General features: G+C 41.3%; 1 protein-coding gene across 4 annotated transcripts in view; it reads right to left on the bottom strand.

The window, feature by feature from the left end:
• The window catches only part of SCUBE2 (signal peptide, CUB domain and EGF like domain containing 2), a 43,237-nt gene extending 16,002 nt beyond the window's left edge, over positions 1-27,235 (bottom strand). The window contains exons 1-16 of one of the 4 annotated variants that reach the window (XM_084521605.1): positions 27,068-27,235; positions 25,780-25,902; positions 24,154-24,279; positions 21,041-21,175; positions 16,068-16,193; positions 15,556-15,672; positions 14,566-14,655; positions 14,013-14,129; positions 12,876-12,998; positions 11,326-11,442; positions 9,072-9,194; positions 8,494-8,610; positions 7,729-7,815; positions 6,935-7,039; positions 5,561-5,716; positions 4,981-5,184 (exon numbers count right to left, since the gene is read on the bottom strand). In XM_084521605.1, the coding sequence (XP_084377731.1) occupies positions 4,981-5,184; positions 5,561-5,716; positions 6,935-7,039; positions 7,729-7,815; positions 8,494-8,610; positions 9,072-9,194; positions 11,326-11,442; positions 12,876-12,998; positions 14,013-14,129; positions 14,566-14,655; positions 15,556-15,672; positions 16,068-16,193; positions 21,041-21,175; positions 24,154-24,279; positions 25,780-25,902; positions 27,068-27,167 (1,966 nt within the window). In that variant the 5' untranslated portion in view covers positions 27,168-27,235. The remainder of the gene's footprint in view (positions 1-4,980; positions 5,185-5,560; positions 5,717-6,934; positions 7,040-7,728; positions 7,816-8,493; positions 8,611-9,071; positions 9,195-11,325; positions 11,443-12,875; positions 12,999-14,012; positions 14,130-14,565; positions 14,656-15,555; positions 15,673-16,067; positions 16,194-21,040; positions 21,176-24,153; positions 24,280-25,779; positions 25,903-27,067) is intronic. The other 3 variants (XM_084521606.1, XM_084521607.1, XM_084521608.1) reach the window with 3 other exon arrangements.
• Positions 27,236-27,897: the final 662 nt, after the last annotated feature.

Raw genomic sequence — 27,897 nt, 5'->3', positions numbered from 1 at the left:
TTATAATACTCAATTAATTATAGGGACAGTGTAAACGCAGAAATCATCCCACAGAAATCCATAGGACCGACCGTGCATGAAATTAGGATGACACAAATGAACCCTCTCAGAAAACAAAACAACAGCTACAACATAATAAAAAACAGAACAAACAAACTAAACCACCAACAACAAAATTTTAAGAGTTCAAACTTCTCCTGTCACAGCATTTGGTTAAGTGAAACTAAAAACCTTTATGGGCCTTGTTTCAAAAAACTAGAAACTGAACCGTCCTTCCTGACACATGGGAAATACCCACTCAAAACAAGATCTGAAGATTTGCAAATAATGACATTAAATCAGAATTCCACTGGCTGTCTTAGCTCTTTTTTCAGAAACCTGATTGTTTTTCTCCAAATGAACAAAAGAACCAATTGCCTCTAGTAGACTTGATTTCTGCTGCCACTGTCTTTGTTTGTCTTCAATGCCCATTAAAAAGAAGTCTTGAATCTCATGCAGCTGTTTTAGAAAAAAAAAAAAAAGAGGGAAAAAAAGTGAAAGCTTTTCTGATGCAAAAACAAGAAAAGAAAAGAAGGGGGCACAGGGAACAAGGATTAACAGTTACAAAGACACTTAAAGGCTCTTCCTCTCTTTTCAACACAGTAGCCTTTGAGTATTTGCTCCTCTAGACAAATGCTGTAGTATCGCAGTGGCTAAGAAGGTGAACGTTATAAAGGAGGTCAAGATCCACCATTTTACCATTTTCTTAAGATTCATGCCTTGACTTTACAAGGATAATGACCAACAACTCATGCAAATCAATTCTGAAGCAGCATCCTTTAAGTTATTGTAATTTAACAGTTCACACACTTAGGTTACATGAGATGGTTACACATCTTAAGGATTTGCGTCTTAAGTCTATGGCTGCAAGCACAGTATCATACAGATAGCTCTCTCCCACATTTGATAATTTATTTCTTCTTGTCAGTTTTATAAAAACAAAAAATGTGACTTACAGTTCTCTGTTGTGTGGAAATACAACTAACTGTGAGAACTGCTAGGCAGCATTTCAATTTTCTGTTTCAGTATGTTTTTATGTGCTTTCATAATGCCAGTATCATACTATATCTAAACTTTAATAAGACTATTTTGTATGAAATATCTTTTATTTACATCCTCTAAACTAAGGGGATAACTACTGAGCAATGAAATGCATCAACACCTCTCACAGAAGGTAAAACTGCTCAGCATTTACATCAGAGCAGTACCTATACTAGTGCTGCTCTCCTGTTTACTGTTCTCGTAAGTGACAGCTCCATGAATGGATGAATCCATTTGTAACTCTGCAGCAGGGGCATGCTTGTATGTCTTTGTATACAGCAAGTTCAGAGAATGTTATTTCTGTTTGCCTCCCTTCATGTATGAAAATATTCATGTATCTAACACAAAAAATACCAAATTTTTTTGGTATATATATATACCAATTTTTGGTATACTTTCAGCTCCTTGAGGCATGATCAATGTATGACAGTGTTTTAAGTGATGGAAAGCACAGATAACTTGCGTGTTGCTTCTCCCTTAGTGGAAAATGCCTGTGGGCAAAGGGCCCCAGTAGATATCTATTTCTTCTCTTTCAGCATTTACGTTAGTAGTAAAGCAGATTCTGAAAAGGAATTGTCAGTATTTAAACAGTTGGTCTTTGGCTGTTATACCTGCCTGAAGTCTAGCTCATACTGGAGAATGAATACCTGTAGACAAGATTAATGAATGAAATTGCATTCTCCCCAAGATAAATCTTCTCCTCTTGAAGTAGCATGTAGCTTTATATATAGTAGCATGTAGCATGTATATTTTTAAAGATAAGATTTACTTCAGTGTGGAAAGATCATACCCCTGCTGCAAGAATCCAGAATTCTCTGGAAAGGTTGACGAAGTTTCCATTTTGCTACATGCATTTCCTGTGATATACGTGAATAGAGACCCACTGCAGGCTGCTCCATGGAAGTCATTCTCAGGACTTCAGACAGTGAAACAATGTGAGCGGATACTAAATGTAATTACTCACTTGCACAGAGCTCACACTTCACAAGGTAGATAAATACAACATTTGGACCTCAAAGGCATCAGAAAATTTCATACAGAACTGTATGTTAAATAGCAAATTTGAAATAAAATACACCAGTGCCTGGAATCCACTGTGAATTCCCTTTTACTATCAACAAATGCTTAAGGAACAGCAGACACACATGCAACCATTCAGCCTATGAAGGATGATGAACTGCCTTCGAAATCATGCCTAATCTGTTCCTGGTGCCTCTCTAGATCTTTTATTCAGCAGTGTGTCCCACTGTAGTCACTAGGAGTTAAAGCGGGGAAATCAGGCAAAGTACTACTTCACCAGAAGTGCAAACCAAATGCAGTTTAGCTTCCTGCTTTGATTTCAGGCCAGTTACTTATGATAAAAGCTGTCAGAGCATGTGCAAGACTTCTCCTTTTACACTGCTAAAATACAACTAACATTTCAGACAGTGCTGTACCAGGAGAAGTTCACCACAGAAAGAGGGCCTGTCCAAGACTGTCTGAATCAATAAAACTATACCTAGCCTAGCAAAATTCCAAGTATTTTGCTTTAACATACATACTTGAAAAAAGTGAACTGAAACCTACACTTCACTTACTATCCGTATCACAGAAGATTTGTAAGTTCTTAAACTTACTTATTCCCCCTCACTGTTTTCTGCTCCTCTGGTCAGACTGAGCAAAATCCTTTTGCCAAAGTTCTCTGCCTGTCCTGAGACCACATCCACCAGCTGCACTGAGTCCATCTGCTGACCTGGTATGTCTTGCTATGGAGTCACTTTCTCACCAGAATCATTAGCACATCTAGATAAACAAGGCCACACCTGTCCAGAAGTTTTCAGCAGTTCTGCAAAACAATCAAATCAAAACAAAACGAAAAAATCCTGCTCTTCCACACACATCCCTGAGCTAGCTTCTTCCTCTTCTTCCACACTGTTCCCACTTCATTCTCATCTCCCCAGCCTATTTCTTAGCTCCTTCTGACTAGCAGTCAGAGCAGCAGCAGCAGCCACCCAGTGCTGCCTTTACCATACACACTGGGACAATCAGTTTTTCTAAGGAAATGAGGCGTATGTAATAGTGCTGCTTCTATGTGTACTTTTATGTGCCCTCAGCAACCAGTGAACTTTCTGTCCAGCTTCCAGCAATTTGACAAAGGATGTAGAGAAGTTTTAAAGGTATTAAGTTTCTGTAAGTTTAATGTAAATACGTGAGGAACATTAAAGTGGAGGAGAAAGATGTTAGCATCTATGCAAGTAAAAGGTGTGGTGGAATTGTTCAATCAGAGCAAACCTGCACTAGGATATAGCCTTAACAGTTCAGCTAAAAAAAATAAGCTTCATTTGGCAATTACACCTTTTCAGCCATAAGTAAATTGAACCACAAGGCATGATACACACTGGCAATCATAGCTTTCTAGATTCACTGCTCTCACCAGTACTTGTTAAGATGTTTAGGGTCAACTGTGGCACCAATCTCAGCAAAAGAAGAATCTGGACTTTTACAAGTTCCTCTTCAAAACAGTTATCTTCATATGCTCAGTGTCTCTGATCGCTTCTGCCGTACACAGGCTATTTGTGCTGACCTTAAAGTTTTCCAGGCATTCTCCAAAAGCTCTCTTTCTCTCTGAACACAACAAAAATGCCACATAAGCTGTTCATTTGTAATAAGAAAATAAATTTGCTCTGTGGCTACCTAAAAATATTTTTTGTCATTTTCTTGTTGGTCCATTTCCTAATTGCAACTCACATTAGTTGACAATGAAAGCAAATGGACCCAGAGAAAAATTTGTCTCCTTTACCTGCACTATTTTTTAGCTTACACATTGCTGTTTTTTTCAGACAAAATTACAAATGGGCTTGAAAGCATATTGTGCTCTGTACAACGGACAGAGAGAACATTTTTCAAACGATTCCTCCAGCAGCAGATACAACAGTTTGAAAATATCAGTGTAAACACAGCTTGATGAAGTCTCTGAAGTTTTGCAGACTTACTATGCTACAAAAAAAAATCAAAACTTACAACTTTTTCTGACAGAATTCCTGAGTAATTCCTTATGCCTGCTTGCTCGCACAGATGTTTTAAACACTAATTCATTTTTCTATTCTATGAATCCAAGTTTCTAGAGTTAGCAAAACAAAATTTGAAAATCTATTCTAAGCCTGAATGGGTTGCAGCTGGAAGACGTACTAATTCAACCTGACGAGCATTTTAAAGGCTTGCCAATTCACAAAACCACTTACATGCTACATACCCTGTGCAGCCTGAATTAGCTGTCACGGTTGTTAGGTCCCCCTTAAGATAACATCTGACCCTTCTCCTTAACTTTTGTGATTTAGAAGCATTTGTTGTGGGCTGCACTATGGTGGTGCCCTTTAGTGCCATGATAATTAAGATTTTTCTCTGTACTGGCCTAGAAAATCCCTTTTCTCCATGAAGTTCAAAAACTTTATCATGAAGACTCAGAGCTCAATCAATGAAGAGAATTGTGGCTGTATCAAATTCTGCTCAGCTTTTTTATTTGGAAAGAGCAAGATAAGAAACTTTCACAAGTTCAGAAGCACAGTGTTACACTAGATATTAAATGTGGTGTTCTATAAATAACACCGGTGATCTCAAGGCACTGATGTCTGATGCTAACACCCCAAGTTTACTCCAAGGGAAAACCCTTGGAGTGTACTGGAGACTTTGTGTCATCCATATTAAACTGTTTACTGAGCCCTTATTCTACGCTATCATACAGCAATTGCCAACAATACATAGAGAGAGGCACATATCAGCTGCACAAACAGTTAACTTAATTACATCACACACAGCCCTCCTCTCTCCTGGAGAAGCTTCCCATGATCCCCTCCCTGCTCACCAGACCTGGGCAAAGCCAAAACACATGTGATGGTTTGTTCCTAATTTACATTTACTTACCACATCTGTTACCCACATGTATCTGTCCTACACCACATGACTGCTGTGGCTCTGACAGCTTGAGAGATTTTCTGGCCACTTCGTGGTCCATGCCAGAGACACGAACACGGAATTGGTCCCTGTTGACTGTCTTCCGTAAAGTTCGAATGGTTTTACGAAATCTCTTTTCAGTCTTTTTTCGCGCACAGCGCACATCACATGTTTCTGAAAAGTACCAAGGGTGCAATCTGCTATTAGTGACCAGACACAAAAGTCTACCCAGTGCAAAATGTCAGTGCCAATCACTGAGAAAGTAACTTCTTTGAACAAGTCTGAAATCCTTAAGGACAACACCATCAGGCTTCAAGAAAATTAATCAGACCAGAAGACTTTAATCCATGGACAGCTTTTTAATCTTAGAAACTTTTCCCATCTCTCAACTTTTTTGGAAGCAGAAAAATTAACTTTCAAAACAGGAGATACTTTTTATTATAATTTTGCATAAATGAAGAAGTGAAAAAAAAAAAAAAAAAAAAAAAAAACAGAAAAGAGCAAACTGTAAGAAGCTTCAAATCGCACCTTGGATTATTTTCCAACCAACCTGTTACCTCCTTTTGGTTTGTTTCAAGCTCAAAGTCCACAGTGATAAAAATCTCTCTAGTTGCTGGCAGTCTACTGACGGCTCCATGAACTTTCTTGCCAGAGCTGCATGTTAGGTTTACATAGTGGAATCTCTCCATTAGTGAATTATGTCTTTCTGTATGAACAAAATTAAAGGAAGCAAAAGCTTGGCCAGCTACGTTATTAGATATTCACTAGTATTCAGTGCATATTTTGTCACAAAAACTTCAAGGGGAGCAAGTGATTCACTCCACTTGCCAGTAAACAAATAGTTTGTCCAGTTTCTCAGCTCATGTACCCTCACTTAGAATCGTGATTCCAGTGCACCCATGGATGTACTGTCAGGTGAAAACTCTACAGCTGCAGTGGTCAGAGGCATGATTTGCTGCTAGGATTAGAACTTGGCTGCAGTGCTCAGCCTGCTTCCCCTGGATTTTGCTAGCTGCCATTGAATTGCTTCAGCACTATCTAAAGCATCTTAAAACCATGATGCTACCTGCACCAGACAGACCACCTGAGGGAAAAAATTCTGCATTCATACAAACCATGTTAAAAACATGTTAGCTTATAAGGGTGTTTAAACTAAGCCATGGCTGCATCTAAAGGATGTTTGAAGACCATTTGCAGGGTTTCAGTGATGAAACAATATTTATTTGGAAAAAAAAAAAAAAAAAGATCCAGAATAAGCTCTGGTTCTGGATCATATACTCTTTAGAGTATCTAGCACAGTTTATCACTGTTCCTCTTCTAAGGACAAACAAACTGACATGCTGATTCATAGTATTATTTAGTAACTTTTTTTTTTCAAGTGTATATATTCCTCATTTTCTGCTGACTTTGTAAATTCTCAGACTATACTTTCTGTCTTGGAACAGACGGAAGAGCTGACCTCACCATCTGGGGCTGCTGAAGTATAAGAGGAAGAGAACAGAAAAGAGGAATAACCCTTTAGCAACAGAGTCGTCATAAGAGGCCCAGAGGCATCAGACAGTAAGCAGCAGGGAAGAAATAAATGAAGTGAAAGAAAGGTTAGAGAGAGAGAGAGAAAAAAAAGTGAAAAGAACAAAACGTATGTTTGATTTTACTGACAATTTACTGGCAGTCATACAAAAAAAAATAAAAAGGAGAAGGACCTTCATAGCAAACTGTTAGGTTGTCACAGGGAAGTCCTTGTCACCTGAAGCAAGTACTACAAAAACCATGGCTGGGAAGAAGTATGATTCATGAGGCTAATAAGGAGAAGAAAGTCTGCAGCTCTCTAAGCTTTATTTATGGTACACTTCACATCAGGAAAGCACTTAATAAGCCCTGAGCTATGGCTCTAACCTGCTTACCTGCATTTTTATATTCATACCTGGTATCATCTGTTCCAGACCTTCTTGAAACATCTCAGTCTTTTTCAAACTACATTTTCCTTCATTTAATTTAAAGGTTACGCTTATCTTGATGGCTGAAATATCTTCAGGAAGAAACAATGAAATGTTATGTTAAAAAGGAGTAGAAAAATTGGATTACCCTAATATGACGTCATAACGATGTTATCAAAAAAATGTGTATATATAAAGTGAAAAGTGGTCATCACAGAAGACCTAAAGAGATGCCAGCTTCCTGCTGCTGTGAAGCTAGTTCACAACTGGAATGGGAACAAAGCGTGATAGATTTCAAATATGGACAGAGATCAAATCCAGATGTGCTTCTGTGTAAAATCAAATAAATGTTGGCTGAAATCAAAAGAGATACTTCACATCAAGAAGATTCAGAAGAGTAGCTTACGTTTATATAAAATAGTACCTTTTATCTCCTTAGCTTCAAATGCTTTCTAAATTCCATTGACCAACAACTCAACATAGAACCTGTAAGTTGCCAACACTGCCCAATTTGGATGTCTAAAATGAGGCATGACACTCCTAGTCTTGCTGTTCATCTCACTACTGATCCTTTTCTCTTCCATTATTCTTAAGTTTTAGTCTGGGTGATGCTGATGAAGCAGTACAAGAGGAATTTTCTGCTGTAATCATGAAGAAGAGGAAGGAAAAACAGAGGGAGTAAAATGGAGAGGAAAAATAGAAGGAAAGCCAACAGAACACACTTATTTCAGTTACCCAATGAAAGAAATCAGTCAAATCATGCAACAGTAAATCTAATTACCCAGCCAAGTGGATGCATTTGTACTTTGCTGCTTTTTCTTAAGTTGAGATGAGCTGCCACAGGTGAGGGTGTAAGCATCTTGTGTTCCTAACAGACAGACCATACAGACAGTAAAGACATAGGCTTTGTGCACAGACTGAAGACCCCCATAGTTTATAAGACATTCATTTGTTGATCTGCATCATCTTCACCTTTTTCAATTATGTTATTCATAGAGTACTCCACATTTGAGTTTGTCTTTTCCTAAGCAATCTAAAGGGTTCAGGAAGAAAAGAATCATCTGTCTAACGAGCACCAGATGGATCTGCAGGCTGTGTCCTGAGGGGTGGAAGGGCTGTGCAGGCAGAAGCTCAGACCCCATGCAGGGCTGGAATGCCTTCACGCCATTCAGCAGCAGCTCTCAGGGCCAATTAAGGAATGGCCCAAGGAGCACAGAGAATTCTGTCCTGTCCTCTCCAGATTCAAAAAGACAGTTGTCATGAGAAGGGAATCTGAGGGCAGAGTGTCTATAATGGATATGAAAAGGGGGGCTTCCTGGAACACTGACAAGGATATGGTCCTTTATCTATAGTGCAAGAGGAATAGTCCCTATTGATTGTCTACTTCTTGGGGCTTCCATGAGGGTTACGAGCTTTGCTACTCTTGCACTCTCTATGGAATCAAATGCTCGTGGGTTTTGTTTTGTTTTTGTGGTTTGTTGTTGGGTTTGGGATGTTGTTGTTTGTTTTGATTTGGTTGTAGGCTGTGGTTTTTTTTTGGACTTACCAGAAACTACCTGAACATCCGAAGTGCAGCTTAAGAGGCATCTATCACTCCCACCACTCTTAATACAGTGCAGCAATACCTTGGGTGACACATTAGCAGGCAAAGGCCCCTTTAATTCTAAATAGGATAAAACAAATACTCATGGGAGAAGTAAAACATCTACATATGCAATACTAAGAAAATGTCATGCAGCTTCTTATGTAGATGGTACCAGAGAACACCCATGAAATTAATATGCTCTTTAGACAGAAAAAGAAAGCAAAATCAAACCACTGGAGGATCCCACCATGATCATCAGCAAACTCTCATGCAGGGAAACAAAAGGACATAGATAAAAGCAGAGGAAAGAACATCAAAGTCCCTCAAAGTATCTCCTGTTTTTTGTTTGGTTGGTTGGTTTTGGTTTGTTTTTACCAGTTTAAACTTCAGTACCATCATGTCTGATTAAAAAGTAAAGCAGAATACAGAGAACATTGACTCATACCACTTAACTGGACAGATCAAGGTTTCAGATTTGACTACAACCATGTGGCCTTCAAACATTTCAGGAGTGGTAATGTATCTGCTAGGCACCTTACCAACACAATCCTTTTTATTCCAGTGTAATTTGTAGTTAGAGTGACACAGGCATTCATAGTCTCCCAGTGTGTTCACACACAGCTGTTGGCAACCACCATTGTTGATGCTACATTCATTAATGTCTATAGAGGAAAGGTAAAAATATTTTTTAAAAATAACTTTTACCAAAGTCCTGCATTCTTACTAACACAACTAGATAAATCTGTACAAAAATACCTCTTAGTAGGGTCTAGAAAAGGTCTTTGGAATGCCATCTGGAAACCCACCCTGAAATAGTTTTGTTTTAATGAAAATCCTTCAATGAGTGTCAAAATCAATCAAATGTTGTGGGAAAGGCGATGTCAGGTATGTCCCTGAATGACATATTAGAAAAAAAATATCTCCAGCCTCAGCAATATGTTAACAAGTTAACGAAAAAACCACCAGATCAAGTCTGCATTGCACTGCAACTAGTTAATTAATATTTCCATTTTGGAATAAAGACAGACGATGTGGACAAGATTCACAGTGGCCAACCCTCCAAAGTGCTCAGATAGATACATCTATCATAGAACAATATTTGATTCCAAGTGTGCAAATAACACCACTGAATCACCACAATCCCAGTAAGTCAATTTAGCCAATTTCATGGGCCTTGCCCAGCCCAGTAATGGCCAAGAGGTGGAGAAACTAGCAACAACACTAACTGCCTTTAGTGCACTGTTGCTTGCTGATGCAGAATACACTTTCCATTGCATTATCCTGAGCTCTGCTGAACAGCAATAAATGGCAGTTCCCTCCCTTACTACTTCCAGGAAGACTTCTAGATCTTTGGCTGAATTTCTGGGCTGAAAGTGTTGTAAACAGTAACACAAAGTCCAGATGCAGGACATTCACCAGTGGTGTACCACAGGGGTCAATACTGGGGCCAAGGCTATTTATCCTCTTCATTAAACCTGGGTGATGGAACAAGAGTTCACCCTCAGCAAGTCTGCAGCTGATACAAAACTGGGAGGAGTGGCTGATACACCAGACGTTTGTGCCACTATTCAGAGGGACCTCGACAGGCTGGAGAAATAGTGTGACAGGAATTGAATCAACGTCAACAAAGGGAAATGCAAAGTTTGATGTCTCTGCTTCTTGGATCCACCCTGATAGCTGCTTGTCTCCCTCAGCTTTATGACAATTACACATAAACCTATAAAGCTACCACCAACGAATCCCTTATGAGACTCAGTGAGTCCCAGAAAGTTTGTGCAACTGAAGGTATCCAGTTTTCTCAGAGGTAATTGGAGTACTTGTCAATGCTTTCTCCTACCACTTGTTTCCTTCTTGACACAGATAATCATTTGGAGAAAATGCTGTGAAATAGATGACAAAACTGAACTGGTTTCAGGGGAAAAACATTCTACTAGCAGAACTGAGATAGCAGGAGTAGGAATGAGCAACAGAAGAATGATGAAAAAAGAAGGGAACACCTTAAAATTGGTACTACTGCCTAAGATACTACAAAATCAGCTCAAATCCTTACTTTTAACTGACTTTTTGGTAGGATTATGCAGGCAATGGCATCCTATTATCTCCAGTATTTAGTGGCTTCTTCCATATAGCTCAGGTGTACACTCAGTACACCTACCAGTTGTGACAATTGTCAGCAAATGAAGGAGTTACTGTGGTACAAGGATTAGCATCTGAACAGTTTATATGTTATGAAGAGAAAATTAGCACCCAATCTGTCAATATCTTCCTCTCTTTTCTTGAACTTTTTGTGTAGTAAAGTAGTAAAGCATTTAGGAATATCATTCTTGGCCAATGTAAATTAATGGTACTGCATCAGATAAAGCTCCAATCTAAATCATATAACAATCTGCAAGATGCACAAGGATAACCTGCAAAATTGTAATATTCAAAATCATCCAGAGCACCCTGTTCTTACAAGTCCTATTCAACTCACTGTTCATTGAAGTCAATGAGACTTTTGCATATGAAAAATAGGTCAAATCATAGCTTTCACGTCTAGGTGTAAAATGAATCTGTTCTAATAGTCACAGGTGCTTTCTGAATGCTGGCTGGGAAGGGAAAATAATTTGAGCACAGACAGAAGTGAGCTAGGTTAGTTTTCACTTTTGCTGTGTCTCCTTATTACAGTAAAGATTTAAATTTACCGTGAATACCTTATGTATATACATAGGCACATGTCCTACACAGACACTAACTAGACCTGTGGCAATAGCACTCTACCAGTGTGGCCTGCAGTATTCCTTTATAACTCACCTCCACAGTGTGTGAAGCCATAGAGAGCGTATCCTTTGTTACAAGTACACTCAAAAGTGCCTGGATGATTGATGCACGTGTGGTCACATGTCCGTTCAAAAGAGCATTCATCAATGTCTGCAAGTTTTAAAGGATGCATTAGTATCTTTCAGCCTGAAAAGGGAGCACTTATGAGATAACCAAGTTGGACAGAGAGATGTACAGATTTAAGTAAACTAAGCAAATTCTTTTGAAGTAAATAATGCAACACAAGAAATGACAACTTCTAAGAGACCAATTAGTTTGCCAAACAAGCTTTCTCTTGGCAAATATGAAAACTGTTGCTATGTTTTAACAATTATGTTTAAAAGACATTACTTCTCTGCTTTGAAGGAAAAGAAATGCTGGCAGAAACTCTTATTTCTTTAAGAAAAGTTGGCTTATCATTAAAAGCACCTAAAACTTCTGTGACAGTACATTCAGCATGCTATATAGCAATGTTCCCAGGTATAAAAAAGTTCCCATCAACATTATTGGCACATAATGTCATACTTCTTTTCATTAAGGTCTTGGGTGCACTTCAAGCTACCACTTTTGAAACAATCTAGGGAAAGTAACAGGAGTGACAAACAAAAGGGAGATGTAAATCTTTAAAATAAACTCATAACCAATTCTATTTAAAAAAATCCAGAAAATCCTTTAGTTTTATACTAAGTTTGGTATGTCCTACATCTAACCTAAAAAGGACAATAACATGCCAAAAACACAGCTGAATTTTTTTTTTATGTTGGTTGGTTTAGTTTTCTGAAATTAATCATTAAATGTCAAATAGTTGTCTAAGAAACATAATTAGAAACAGAATTACTCATTTGCCCAGCTCACTGATCCACTTTATGTTGTTTCATACTGTAGCTTTGCCAAAGCCAAAGACCATTTTGATCATTACTTTTTAATGTACTTAACCAGCCTAAACAAGGTTGCTCAATCTGTATGTATACGCTATTATACAATAAAACAAATATGTTCTGTAAATCTCACAGTAGAAATTTATGTCTTCCTAAAAATCAAATGTTTCCATAATGGTTTAGGGAATAGTTATTCCCATCTATGTCTACAAGCTTCTGACTTCACAGATCAGATGACTTACTTTTTTTCTTTAAATAAAGAACACATAGCATTTAAATGTCCCATTAGGAAAAAAAATATTTTGCTGCAATGGTGAAATAGTCTTTAGGATGGATTCATTTAGGATTGGCTTCATTTCTCCCTGTAAGTTATTTTAAGATCATTAATAGAAGGGGGAAAAAAAGCATTATCTTCATCAAGAGATTTTTAATATGATGCTATCTGCACTGCTTCCAGATAATATCTCACTATGACACGAAACATACCTCCTACAATAGTATCAAGACAACAGCATTAACTTAACAGCTGCTTCAGAAATTGAAACACACACACACACGAAAACACAAGGCATGGAAATTCTGGAGTCCATTATCACTTCATCATTGTGGTAGATGTCCAAGCCATGCTGATTTGTTCTACTTTTATTGCCTCTCCAGTGCACATACCTTGACAAGATTTCTCATCTGTTAACAATTTAAATCCTTTTCTGCAGCTGCAATCAAAACTGCCAACAGTGTTTTTACAGAAATGATCACAGCCTCCGTTATTAGATTGACATTCGTCAATATCTGTAAAAACAATCATAATTTTAAAAACTTCAGTGAATAAATAGAATATATTCAACATACTTTCACTGACAAAGCCAGAAAATAATCATACCCAATTGGCTGGAGAATCCCAGAAACAAAACATAACAAATCTGCTACAAATCTTGAGGAAGTTCAGGTCTAGATCTTAAGAATGACCTGGCCCATTCTATTCCATGATTGTGCTAATTTGCTTTCAGCTACATTTGAGTACGTGTATTCACACGAGACCTTTTCCCTACCTTTTGTTTGGAAACATTTTGACTTAAACATTCTCTAAGAGGCTTCAGCTTTTTAAAAGTCCTCTGAGTTCCCTCTTCCTAAGCCCTGACAAAATGTCAGGCAGAATAGACTTCCTGAGCTATCCTATCCTTTTCATGCCAACATTAAAATGAGTTATCTAATATTAATTGACTCAGGCATGGGGATTCCATCATTTTTGCCTAGCAGAACAGTCTGAATATTTAATTATAGGAAAATATGTCCCAATACATTACCTAAACATCCCCTTTCTCCTTACCAGTACTCTAGTTACCCTTAGAGCTGCTTAGACCAGCATAAATAATTCTACTCAGTCTTCTCTGAAATACATTCTGATATTTACTTACAAATATCTACAGTACCCAGTTGACTGGGGATAATATAGTCAAATATGGGACTGCATGCTTTTAAGAACCGACAAGCCTACATTTCCCAGTACTGAACTCTACTATACCACAGACCTACTTATATTGCCTCTTCTCAACCCTCAAAAATGAGGCCATCTTGGTGAGGGAATGGAAAGTGGTGAGGAGGGAGGGCAGAGCAGCAGAGACTTCTGCATGTGATACACTGGAATGTTCTTACAAGGAAGCCATGCATCTCCCATGGCTGCACTGCTTCCCAGATCACATTACTCATACCAGCTTCCCTCTGAATACTGTGTTACTTTCATTAGGAGATGAGTACCTTACAGCAGGGTGCTAGAACACACATGTGCAGGAGTACAAAACTCACCTTTACATGTCTTCCCATCAAACTGGAGCGTGAATCCAACAGGACAGCTGCAGTGAACTCCAGTAGATGTATCCTTACACGTACGATCACAGCCACCATTATTAACTGCACATGTTTCTAGCCAACAATAAATAAAGTTTGCTCAGAGACATTGTAATGGTAAGAAATATCACATGATGATACAAGGTACAGTTCCAAGAACACTGTTCAGCTACATTTAGCCTGATATACATGAGCAACTGCTAAATACATGTGTTGGCAAAATGGGCCTACACTCCCTATGCTCTTCTAGGTGTAATCCATCACTGAAGCCAGTTCTCTTCCATGCACAAGCATACTTTCAGTTCAAGAGAAGCAGGTAAAACTCTATTTCCAGTTTCAGTTTCAGAATGCAGTTTCTTATACATTGTGGAATAATATTCTGTCCTGAAAAGGGAGTGGGGCATCTCAGGAAGGATTCAGTCCAGAACTACGATGGTTACATTAAAAAACAATTCTTCAACATAAGAGGTTTGAGCAAACAGCCAAGTTATTTTGGATAAACACTTTTTACCCATGAGCAACCGTCGCTTCACCCTCTTGTCCACATCAGCTCCTGCTGTAGTGTTTCCCTCAGGAATTTCAACAGCAGCCTCTTCCCTCTCTGTAAAGAGCATGAAAAAAGAAATGAGCAAAAGTGCCTTGACCAGAAATCTCATCTGATATTCAGTATATACAGAAATGCAAACAGATATATCATGCACTAAATTGTTGGAGACAGTTGGAGCTAACTAGGCAGAAATAAAATTTAAAAAGAAAAAAAAAAAAAAAAGAAAGAAAGAAAGAAAGCCATGAAGAACCTCCAGTCAAAGCCATGAGAGTATTTTGCTTTTGTTGCTTCCTTACAACTCCCACTCGTTTCAGTATTCTCAAGATTAATAAAACAGAAAATGCACTACTGATGTGGTGAACAGTAACAAGATGAAAGAACTAATTGAATTGTCATAAACTGCTCTGTTAAGAGCACACTGTCATCATCTATCACAGACTAATGCACGGACAGGCAGTTATGCCTGAGCATTTGATTTCAATCAACAGGCAACAAAGTCTTCCAGAGACTGGAAGACTTTATAGGTCTTAAGTGCTTTCTTCACTGGATAACTGCCTTACAAAAACTGTACTCTAATTGAATTCAGAGTTCTGGTTTTAATGCAAGCACAGCTTGGTTACACTCTCTGGCTCATGCTATACAAAAAAAAAAAAAAAAATGAATCTAAAATGTCCTAGAAAGAAGGAAATCTTCTTTGGTTGGTAACAAGCCTTGTGTTTCAGAGGGACCTGCACTAATTACAGGCTGCAGCAGTATGAGGTAGATACCTATATATGGAAGCATAAGTCACCTGGACCCAACAAACTCACTTGTGTACTAGCAGGTTTCTTGGTTCGGGATTCCTTGGTGTTTTCTAGCTCTGCTATTAATAGGAGTATTAGTCATACACACACAGCAATGTCAAACCACACTCAAGTTAGTCATCAACAGAAAACTACTACTCTGTGTACTGACCCAGACAGGTTTTCCCATCCATATGCATGATGTACTTGGGGTGACACCCACAAATTGGCCCATTATCAGCATCATCACATGTATGTTGACAGCCACCATTTCCATGATTACATGTTACTAGGAAGAAAATATATGTTAGATCTCACAAGTGCTTCTAGCATCTTTGAAAGAAAGTGTCCAATTTTGTCTCCATCTCCCAATACACCTTCCTATCATGCTCCCTTCCTCAGAAATTCTGTGGGACTGAAACAATGCACTGCTCTCTTGGGCAGCTGAGCTTACAAATAATGGTACAACTCCTACAGTACAATTTTTTTATTTTTTTTTAAAAACAAACAGCAGATCTGTGCAATAGTGTCCTGCAAAGTCATTGATTCTAGTTTGGCTCAAATGCTCAGAGTCTAGGCATGTCATCCCAGCTTAGTTGTAACATATCATATCCCGTATCACTGCAGACAGAACATTATTTGTTCACTTTTGGAAACCATAAGCATATGCAGAATGTTGCATACAAATGCAGCTCCTCTGGTTCTTGGACAGCTCAAATCCTGGTCGGCATTCACAGGCAACGCCTCCTTTGGGTGTTTCTCTGCAGATGTGGGCACAACCATGATCTTTATTCATGCAGCTCATGCCTTCTGTAAAACAGGACAAGTGCAACAGCATCAGTATCCTCGGCATCTCTGTGTGCAGGCAACAGTCAAATCAGATTAGTCCAATATACACACAGCCAACAGCCTGCTACTTCTGGGAAGGCTCCACAGCATTAGAACAAAATGTATGAGCTTAAAGACTAGAAAGGCAGAAAGTCCAATCCTGCAAACCAGTGGCCCCCAAGGCTTCTCCAGCTATAATCTTTTGTGTGCCCACATTCTTTGATTGCAAGGTCAAAAAGCAACATCTCTAGATTTCTACAGCATCCGCATTCTCATCCCTTGCTCTCATTTTACATCAGCATTTATAAAACCTTTTATAAAAAACACAAGCTGGCTGGTACCTGACAAGATCAAAGCTTAAAGTGACGTTAATTCTTTGCTTATCCACCAGACACTGGAATGTCTAGGATGACACAGAAAAAAAATGGCATCCCCATTTCAACTGCTGGTCTACAAAGCAGATTCTCAAAGTCACAACCTACCTCAGCAATGACCAAGTAATGACCACGTAAACATGCAAGTGGTATCTATGCTGTATGTCAGTTCTTTCTTGTCAACTATTTTGTTTTCATGTTTTTCAGATTTCAACTAATCTCTTTCAAAATAACCCCACTGGGAATTATCACGCTGTTCTGTACTTCTGCACGCCTCCCAGCTGGACAGAACTTGATGCCAGTGTCTGCTGAAACCAAAGGAAAAAGCAAGGTGCCACTAGTGACTTTCTTCCTTTTGGTGCACCTCTCAAAAAACATTGCACCATTTCTGTCTCTGACAGTTACAAGCTGTTCACGCACCAGCTCTCAATGACTGCCATAGTGTTTTGTCTGGCCTCTGCAAAAGGTTCAGGTCAATTAAACAGGTAGGAAATGTTCCTAGAACTGTTGTAAAGGCTTTTTCACCTTAACCCTCGCTCAGCTAAATCAATGCCAGGGCCATTGGCAAGACTGTAACACAATTTGTATGCCCACAACTTAAAACTACATGTCAGCTGGCTGAGTTATCAGAACACCACAGAGCGTTGCTGAAATCTTCTACGTTGCTACACAAATGAGAGAAAAAAAAAAAAAAAAAAAAAAAAAAAAAAAAGAATACTCTCCTTGGTTATTCTGAGAACACATTTTTGCCATCAAATGCTCTGCCTTGGTGTATTTAGCTTTTATAAGACAACACATTACACCAAAATGTTCTTTTTTCTTGGCAAGAACACTTTGAGAAGACTCAGTGTATACTTCAGCTGCAAGGGCTTATCCCCCTGAAGGTCTGATACCACATTAACCCAGGGGACTTCTACTGACTTGAGCAAATGCACTATCAGAGAAATGAAAAGGGTGAACATGTTGCCAGAAAGGGTCAGCATGAACAATTTCACAGCCTATACATGTATATTTTTAGAATTTATGCAGCACCTTTTGAAGCCTCATACCTAAAAGAAACAAGAAACACTATTGGCAGTCAGTGGCAATCAGAGGTCAGCTCCTCACCATTATTCCATTACTCTTCAGTTAGGTTCTTGCTCCAACTTGCACACAACTGTTTTGGCTATCTGAAGCACAAACTGTGGTACCCTTTCTCTGTTAAGAAAGATTTAAGCAGCAGCAGAATAGATGCTGCAGACCCTGGATTATTCTGTTCTATTGGTTTTTCCGCTCCTTTCCCACAGTGAGGACCCTGTAGAAGTCTAACAAGACAAGGATGCTGCAGATCCTGCAGCACAGAGACACAGCCCAAGGAGCCCACATGAAAGCTGTCATCCATTATTGTGCTGTCAGTCAAGGAATGGGGCAACCCATGAGACCACAAATTAGCCTTATTAACTCTTGTGTTTTCGTGACTTTTCTGTTCCTAAATATGCAGTATGATTTGGTCTGTTAACTCAGCATTGTTAGACAGCATTAAGGGAATCAGCAGCTTAGTTGCTGTTAAAGTTTGTTGTTTGTCTGTGTCTGTTGAGCTACCGAAGGGAAAACCATTCAAGCAGGTACTTTGGTAAAGTTCACTGACATCAGACATATGGTGTAAATGATGAGTTGGGAATTGATCAGTTCTGAACAAGCAGAGTTCAGTCAGGTCTCCACAGAAAGCTAAAAATGCACTTTCCAAATGAGGGCACGTTATTAAAATAAGAGTATCCATTGTGTAACAAAGCACATGATCAAACCCACCAAAATGCAATCTTCTCCACAGTAAATGTTGGGACATCATCACCAATTTGCTAAGAACACTAAGGCTCCATTTAGGGCACTTCCAGGCAGACACTCAGTAGGACAGAGTGAGGGTGGGAGGGGAGGCAATTGCAGGAAGAACAACCCAATATTCTCAGAGGCAGCCCCCTAGGAGCCAAGTGGCAAAAAGCATCAGCACAGACAGAACAGGACCTCCCAGGAATGTTTGCGACCATTTGCATGCTTTCTGCAGCTCTGCATTAAGGCGGATTTTTCCAAAAAGCGTTTTAGTTATCACTGCTGCTCCACAGAAAGAAAGAATCTTAAAGCTATAGCTAACATGGTCACTTGTGCACAAGCTTTCAGGACCATACAGTGGTTTCAGATGTGGCCTTCACATCACAGGTCCAATTAACTCCCACTGACTCAGCACAAAAAGTAGATAGCTATGACCCTGTGAAATACCACAGGAAAAAGTGGCAAGATTCGTCATCAATAGCAACAGCAGCTACAAGATGTACTGCAAATTCACTAGTGAAAATTCTACATTTTCATTCAAATTTTCTACATTCTCTTATATGCTGCAAATGAAACAAGATGTGCAATGCTGCCCTGTCAGCCAGATAACAGCACCCCAAAGTAAATCCGTTCTCCTACATATAGATGAAAAGTAGCTCATTCTAAGCAGACAGTCCAGGAAAGATTACGGTTGTGCACAGACAGAGTTCATGTGATTCAAGCAGAGGCTAGGCAGAACCACCAAGAACCTCAGAGGATCCCTGTGCTCCAGACCTACACAATCTTATCAGATGAAAATCAGCTTTAATTATCAAACTCTCCTCTAATAGCTACCTTACCTTGAGTCCCACATTACTGTCTTGGAATAGGTGACAGGGAACCCAGGAGATAAGAGTAAATAGACTTGGAAGGGCAGGTGAGTCAGAGACTTCCCCGTTACTCTAGTCATCTGAAGGAACACAACATCCTCAAGCCTCTGTATTTTTCCAATTTCAACTCCAGCTCACTCTTTTTCTGTGCATGTAAAGGCCAATATTGCAGACCACTAAGAAGAATGTGCCCTCTTAACTGAGCTGAGAGACAGGGAAGGAAATTCTGCCTTATATTATAGATAAGAAATGAAACTGAATAGGTGGGCTAGGCAGCAATGTTTAGATCCATGCTGTGATGCCTTGAGAAAGGACTACTAAGGGATATACAGAGAGATAAGTACATAAGGCAGAGACCTGATCAGAAAAGAGGAGAACAAAGTGAGAGGAAAGAGACAACAATGAGATCTGGCTTAAAACAGACATGCCCACCCAAGAAAAAAAAAAAAGTGGGGAATTCCATGCAGTGCTTCTTCACAGTAATGTGGGAAGGGGAGGGAGGTAAACAAACAGAGTGATGACACAAAAAAAATGGCTTTAAAAACACCAACAACACTTCTGTATTTCAGTATCAAGAATTCCAAAGGTACAATTATTAGTAACAGGATATGCTGCTGCTGTTAGTTCAGGAGAGTTTAGCATACTCAAGAAGTAGCAAATGAGAAGAGTTGGAAGCTTTTTTTCCCTTGGCATCAGACAAGACGAGAAGTTAAAACAACTGATCTTCATTCTTGGATTCATCATCCATGCACACAAACACACATCACTGCTGGCAAGGAAACGTGAAGGGAAAAACCTTGCCCTGCCATTGCAGCCTGCTGCAGTAGCAAGCTGAGCAATGGCCTGAGAAATCACCATGCATCACCAGATCTCCATGAGACCAAGCACAATACCAGAGAAGCTGAGAATACAGATTCGTAATTCAAACAAAAGATCAATTCAGCTACGTCAGATGACAGCCACCTCAGTGCACTCATCTCAGGATGGCCATATATGTCTACAAATGCTGATCTCTTCAGTATGGGGAATTTTAAAGTGAGATTTGTTTATTCATGCTCAGATTCCTCTTATAGTCATGCCAACGATAAGCCTTAGATTAAAGAAAGCTTTGCAGCCTTAAATACTTCTTAGGAAGATATTCACTGTACAGTTCAATGGACAACTCCCTGATCTGAGTAACCACTTTAAAGTATTCCCCAAGGGCATCCAAAATAATTTTGTTCAACCCAATGTCTAATTAGACATCCAAGGCTCTCAGATCTTTTAAAGGTAGTTTCATAAAGGTTTCACTCAAAACAAAGAACACTATTTGAATACCTTTGGGGCTGACAAACAATAAATCTCTTAGCTGAAACCTAAACATTGTATGGGGAATCTAAAAGGTACCTAGAGGTAATGTAGCTTTTGCCTTGTAACTGAAGTCGGTAGAAACTGTCAGAACTCACTGTCCCTCAGTTTATTGCCATTTCCTGGATCAGGACACAGCTCAGCTGCACAACAGAGCATAAAGTACACTGGGAGTATAGCAGTACAGCCTTTAAAAAGCATAACGCTGCAGACATACGGGTGGGATCAAAGGGGCAGAAGGGATGCAGACAGTCTTCAAAGTCACTTAGAAGATCCTGACACAGCGCTCCTTTTAAAAGAATTGAGGACTTCAAGATACTTCACAGCCTCAAAAAAATCAAACTAAAAATACTTTTGAATCTGCTATAGAGAGTTTGCAGTGAGGAGTTTATCAAAAACTCCTGCTTGGTGCATGGAGGGAAGCAGCCAGTACCTTCTGAGCGGTGGATGCATGTGTGCTGGTTGTCACTTAGAAAGAATCCTTCCTTACAGCGACACTCGTAGCTCCCCACAGTGTTGACGCAAACGTGCTGGCAACCACCATTGTTGAATGTGCATTCATCCATATCTGAAAGAGAGAGAAAGAGATCAGCTTCGTACCTGCCCTATATGAAAATCACTGCTACAAATTAACACCGAGACAGCTATTTGGGTTAGCTGCTCAATATACAGCACAGACACCAGGTCCCTAACCAGCAGGTACCCACCCAGGCAGCTCAGACAGCCGGGGCTAGCCTGTTGTTCTGTCAGCCTTGCACAAGTATATTTCTGCCCCCCACTCTTCCCGTTTGCAGTTTGGCCAGTCAGTCACAGGGCTCCCAGGAAATTCTGGCCAACTAAACAAGAAGGCAGAGCAACTTCAGGGAAGACAGAAGCAGGGTACCTGCACTAGGCCCACACTTCATGTAGGAGAACATCACTTGCCTCAGCTCCCTACTCCACGTAGGAGAATATACACTGCCTCTCAGAGCAGCCAGAGAGTACTACCACTAAGCAACCTAGCACATTTACATCTAGGTTGAGCATCCATGCCTGGTCCTATCTTGCTCCGTGATATACAGCTTTGGTTCCAAACCCAAGCAAGCAATGTATGGTGTTTTTCAGTAAGATCCCCATTCTGAAGCAGAGGTGGAAGAAAAACACCACGTTCAAAATAAGATTGGCTTAAATATAAAACCTTCCTCTTCTTCCTCCTTGCTTTTGCTCTAGCTACAAGTCATACATCACATGTTCTGATGCTCAGTTTGGTTTATTATCCTCCTCCCTCAACTCTAGGTCATCATCACTTACCGTCAAGGCTGCTGTCATGTTGCCTGACCACAGTCAAGGACAAGAGCAGAAGTTCTGGAAATAGGTTCAGTGTTGATGTTGCAATACGTAGAGCTTCAACAATACCAGAGATTATAGAAACGTTCAATTTGCAAGATAGCCAAGAGAAAAGAAGAGTAGAAAAACCTTCAGATATGCCTCTGAATACAGGATGTTCATGCCAGTCTCCAGTTCTTCTGAATTTCATCCTTTAATTGCTGGAGACTTCTGTAACCTCTGCCAGCAAATAATTTTCTTACCCTAATTTTCCAATTTTTCAAATGCTGGTTTGAACAGGAAGCAAAAATGCTCAGTACCTTAGAAAAAAAATTAGCAAGACAAAACATTGCTTAGGGAAAGCACTGGTCTCATTTGTAAGTTCAAATGGGACACTATATTTGCTCCCTGTTCTGTTCATTGTTCCTGTGATAATTGTACAATGTTTTTAATTTAACACTTTAGCATTTCTGGCATAAAACAGCTGCCTTCCAAAAAATGGGGAAAAAGAAAGGCTTTTAGTAAAAAGCATAATGCGGCATTACACCAGATTTAATTTCTACTGAAGGCAATGAGTAAGCCAATGGGATGCAAAGGAATGTGACCTGCTCATAGCAACAAGAGCGGCTGACATATCTCCATCACAGAGAATCTGAGTATTTTAGAGAGCTACAGTGCTGTGAATGTCCAAACAATCATGAATAAACAGCCACCATGAGCCTGCAGTACTACAGATTTGAACTCCAGCAGATGTTTCTGCCTTACGGACCTTGGAAAGATTACAAAATATCATCTCTTTCCAAAAAGTAATTGTCTATTTGGCTAAAACCCAGACACACAGCTGAGATCTTCAAAAATGAGTGCGAAAGGAGAGCAACCATGGTGTAAAGACAGTAAATAAACAGATTAAGAGAAGATGTGATCCAATTTGCTGCTGCATACCAAAATATTTATTTAAAGTTTACATCATATCTCAAAAATTGGCTGGTCAGTAAAAACTTCACCGTATGTCAATGACATTTTATTTTAAAAAGTCTGCCATGCAATACTGAGCAGCTTCCCAGTACTGTAACAGGTGGCAGATTTTGGTCAATGTTCTGTCTGTCTTTCTGATCCCAAACAAGTCAGTGGAATTATGTTCTAGAGGGGCTACTGGATACTAAGAGAACGTACCCTTTGGTGGCATTACAAGAGGCAATGCGTTAGCTCACTTTCAGCCCTTCCTAATAACCTCAGCTGAACTTCACTGTGTGTTTACACAAAGGCAAGAGAGAAAAAAATAAGATGTCCTCAATATGTTAAAGCATCAGCAAATAGTTTGCTTCCCTCTCTATTTTCTTTAGTGAAATACTTGAACTCGGTGACTTCACCCTCTCCCCTCCATTTACGCTATAACGAAATTAATCTGTGGGCATGCACCAGACTCACAGCCGGTAAAACTCAACACAATCCCCACTGGAGAATCCAGAGCTTTTCTCATTTGACCCAGAAGAAGATAGAGCCCAGGGATGCACATCCACACACAAATGTGCAGCAGAAGAGAAAAAAACTGAGCTATCTCTGGAAAAGCAAATGTGACAGTTTCTGCAGCATGGGGTGGTGGGGAAAGAGAGAGAGCGTGCAGGGTCAAGGGAGTGCTGCCTGGAGTGAACATGTTTCCAGGGCTGTGTACTTTGCTTCACACTAACTACCCAGGAAAACCCTGAGCATTTTGTTTAGGCCCTCTTAACTTCAACACCCCTCTGTCATACACAGCAACTGCACAGCCCTAATTGTGTGCCCTTTCCTTATAGCTTGCATGTCAGGAAGGGCTCAGACATTGGAAGAGTGAGAAGCCCATACGTTCTAGACCTCGCAAGAGAAAAGGTTTTAGGTAAAGAAATACACGTGAGAATTGACTCTAAGCTAACTTTGGAACAGAAAAGACGATGACAGCACGTGTTCTTTTAAGGAAATCCATTTAGTATAATAATAGGCGCCACTTCACACATTTTAATCCAAAACACTTAACAGAAACAGAGAAGCACAACTACCCTCAAACGGTGAAAGCGCAATGACCCTCACTCAGACGGGGAAAGCACCACACTGGGATGCCGCATCGGCGCCTGCAATTCCCCCTTCCCATCAGTGACCTTCTCCTCCAGCCGAGCTGATTAAGCACAACAGATGACCACGCATTTCCCAGGAACGCCGCTAACACGTTACAGCATTCCCACTCGCAATGCTCACAAGCACACTTACCCAAGCAGTTGTGGCCGTCGTGAGCCAACATAAAGCCGTCGTAGCAAGTGCAGCGGTAATTCCCCGGAATGTTGAAACACTCGTGGACACAGCCTCCATTGAAGTCGTTATCACATTCATCAATGTCTACGGAATAAAGCAAAAGTCAACGTGATGGATGCTTGCCTGAGTGTTATAGACACTGCGCGATGAGACCGTGTAACTGTGAACAGCAACTGCTGGCCTAAATCGTCATTGTCTTGCAAATAGGCAACACTTAACGCATTACTTGCTAAATGTTTCCAAAGAGGGACAAAATACCCTGAGATTCCCACAGAGCTTAGCATTATAGGCTAAGGTTTTTAAGGCTGCTGATTAAACAAACTAATGATTAGACCAAGTGGTATTACTAGGCTAAAAGCCATGCAATTGTTTCTCTTTTGATTTTGTAACTGAGAAAAATCAATCAGATCTTTTAAGATCAGCCTGAAAAAACAAATCGTCCCCTATCTTTTAAGGCATTATTTCTTATTTTTCTGCTTTGTCTTCTCAGAAATATCTCATGTTTTCACATGTAATATCCCGTTACATTTTAGTAACACCGTCTTTAAAAGGCCACCAGATGATGTGGGAGGGGGTGGCGGTAAAGCAATCAGTAGTCAGAGGTTGTTTTTTTTAGGTTCTCTGCAACAGACAAAAGTAAGATGACGCAATCAAAGGGTGACAGCACGAAAGCACACAAAGTAAAAATAAGAAAGTTAGTATCCACAGGTCATTGTCTGCCCTTGTCAAGGCAGAATTCAAGTTGACTAAAAGCTTATCTGAACACCTTCACACAATTCTTCTGTGGAACTACGTGCTGCATGGTATCGCACACATCGAGATCTCTGAAGTGTTCAAAAAACATCTCAGACGCATGTAACATGGGCGATCCACTTCAGAACAGCAAAAAGTTAAAGAAGAAAATATGCCACCATTTGGGAAATCACAGGAAATTGCTCATAAAAAACATGTTCCACCTCTATGCTACTGGCAGGAAATTTTTCAGTGGCTACGCATTTGCATACTACAGTATTTCTTTCCCCCTCTTTAGCTTGCTAGAGAAAATTAGAAATTAAAAAAAAAAAAAATAATAATAATAATAAATCACTGTTTCAACCTCATAATGTAGTCCCTGTGTTCCTCCAGCAATTACACTGTGAGCAGCTCCTAAACCTGAAGGTCAGCGCCTTCACCAGTACCTAGTATATTTGTAAAACCCAAAGTCATAAGCAGCAAGTAAGGACTACAGTAAAGCATCAAAGCCTCCTACTTCTGGGTACCAACCTAGCTGCAAACAAAAGTTGAACGAGTCCCATATACTTGGCCAAGGCCTTGTCCCACGCTGGCCAAGGTGAAGGACACTTGGTGCTGACCAGCCTATCTCATGCACAGTAGCACGTGGGACCTCCAGAACATTTTTATGCGAGATTTCAGTCCCAGTGTCCCAGCTGACATTTGCTTTACAGAGAGAAGAAACTTCCTACTACGGACCTGCCCTTCCCTTGCTAATTCTATCAGTTCCAAAGAACACTCCAGGACCTTGCAGGAAGGCAGAGAGGTGCAATTACTGAGACAAGGCAGAGCAGAGCAATTCCATCGTTTTACCTTCACATTTCTTCCCTTCGCCAGTGTAACCCACTTTGCACATGCACTTGTACAGCTTCGGGGTATTTTGACATATAGCATCTGGATGGCAGTCATCAAGCCCCAGGGCACATTCATCCACATCTGTGAAAAGATACCAAATTCAAAAAAGGATGCCAGAAGACGGAGAATAGGGCATAAGTCCTGTATGTTTCACAGACTAGATGATAAAAGGCTGCAAGCATGCACATACCAATTTTAAATCCAAGACAAAAACATGCAGAGAGAGAGTATCTAGATTGAAACCTGTACCTGTACCAATGGCTGTACCTGCAGATGAATACACCTGTATGCAGTTCAGATAAGTTTGCACAAAGCTTTTGTGCTCACTTATAAAAGCATCTACATTAATCTATTATGAACTAGATCCCCCATGAGATTTAGCTGATGAAGTTTTACAGCAATTTGTTTACCCCAGAAGGAGCTATGACTGTATCTCTTTGCAGAACTGTTGAGAAGAGCTGCTGTTCATCTTTCTGGTTAACATAAAGCTAATACTGGAAGAGATCTCCGTCGCATCCATAGTATCACCCTTAGGAAGCCCAAAGTCTCTTAAACTAAGAATGTGAGTTCACAGAAATAATGAAATTTCCAAGCTGCCAACCTGCAACACGTTAAAAGACTGGCTTACCATTAAACAGACGCGTAACCTATTAATAACACATTTTTATTGCTTAGTTTTTTTGTTTTAATACAGAGATAGCGTCTGTTGAGCAGCACTGCCAAGTCACCTGGCCGGCCACCCCGAGCACAGCACGCTGAAGCAGCTCCAGAGCCGGGGAAGCGAGGGGAAAGAGAAACGCCAATAGGCAGGAGCTCTGGAGACGGAGGAGCACAGACAGGAGAGGAGGGAAGAGAAGTTACGGGCAGCGGCGGTTTTGCAGGCGGCGGGGGAGAGTCGCGAGGCAGGGACAGGGACAGGCAGGGACAGGGACAGGCAGGGACAGGGACAGGCAGGGACAGGGACAGGCAGCTCTCCAGCCGGACCCCGCCACGAGTTGCCGGCGCGGCTGTCAGCCGCTTTGTGCGGCGGGGACCGCGCCGTGCCCGGCTCCGCTCCCGGCCGCAGCCGCAGCGTTCTCCGCGCCCCGGCTCCCGGCGGCGGCGGCCGCCGCGCTGAGGCGCCCGGTGCCCGGCCCGCACCTGCCCGCCAACGGCCGCTAACGGCCGGCGCGCGCCCCGCCAACGGCTCCCCGCGCGGCCCCGCTGCCGGCCAGGTGCCGCCGTGGTGCGGGGCTGCGGCACTCACCGGGGAGGGGCAGGGCGGCGGCGCCCGGCGCGGGCAGCAGCAGGAGCAGCAGCGGCAGCGCCCGCGCCCCCGCCGCGCCGCGGCGGCCGCCGGACCCCATGGATGGCGCTGAGGCGGCGGCGGCGGCGGCTGCCTGCTGCTGCTGCTGCTGCCGCCGCCGGGCGGGAGGGGAGGAGGCGTCTGCGGGCCCGCCTCGCACCGACGACGGCGGGCGCGGGGCGGCCGGGGCTGGGCGGGCCTCCCCGGGCCTCCCCTGCCCTCCCCGCCGGCCGCCCCCCACAGGCAGGTGTGGCGGGGAGCGGCGCTGCCCCGGCCCCGGCCCCGGCCCCGCCGTACCTCACCTCAGGAGCACGCCGGGTGCCGGCGGCAGCTGCCTCGGGGCCGCAGCTCCCGGCGGGGTTCACAGCGTTGGTGAATCCTCAGAGCGAAACTTGCCCCCGGTCTTTGTTTCCTTAATGGCAGCTGTAAATTAGCGCTGTCTCACCGCAGCATCAGGCTTCACTGCTTTTGAAATGATCAAAGTTGTCCCCTTTTAAAATCCAGTGAGAAACGACCCATTGTACGGCTGGGGCAGTTCCAGCCCCAGTCCAGCTCGTCTATAAATGCATAAAGCTGCCCATTAAACGCTCCAAGGGCTCTCCAACAAACCCCACAACAAACCCCAAAGCTCCCCTTACGGACAAGTAATAAAGGGACGAAGGCTGTCTCCCCCGTTTCCACGCTCTCTCGTGCAGGCAGCCACATTCATGGTGGGAATTCACAGATCCTAACCTAGCATGGGACTTCACCTCTCCCCGGGGATGCCGTGAAGGTGTCTCTTCAAACAACCC

Source organism: Aythya ferina (assembly GCF_964211825.1).
Source record: "Aythya ferina genome assembly, chromosome: 5".
Lineage (NCBI taxonomy): Eukaryota > Metazoa > Chordata > Aves > Anseriformes > Anatidae > Aythya > Aythya ferina.
This window is presented reverse-complemented; position numbering and strand designations above follow the sequence as displayed.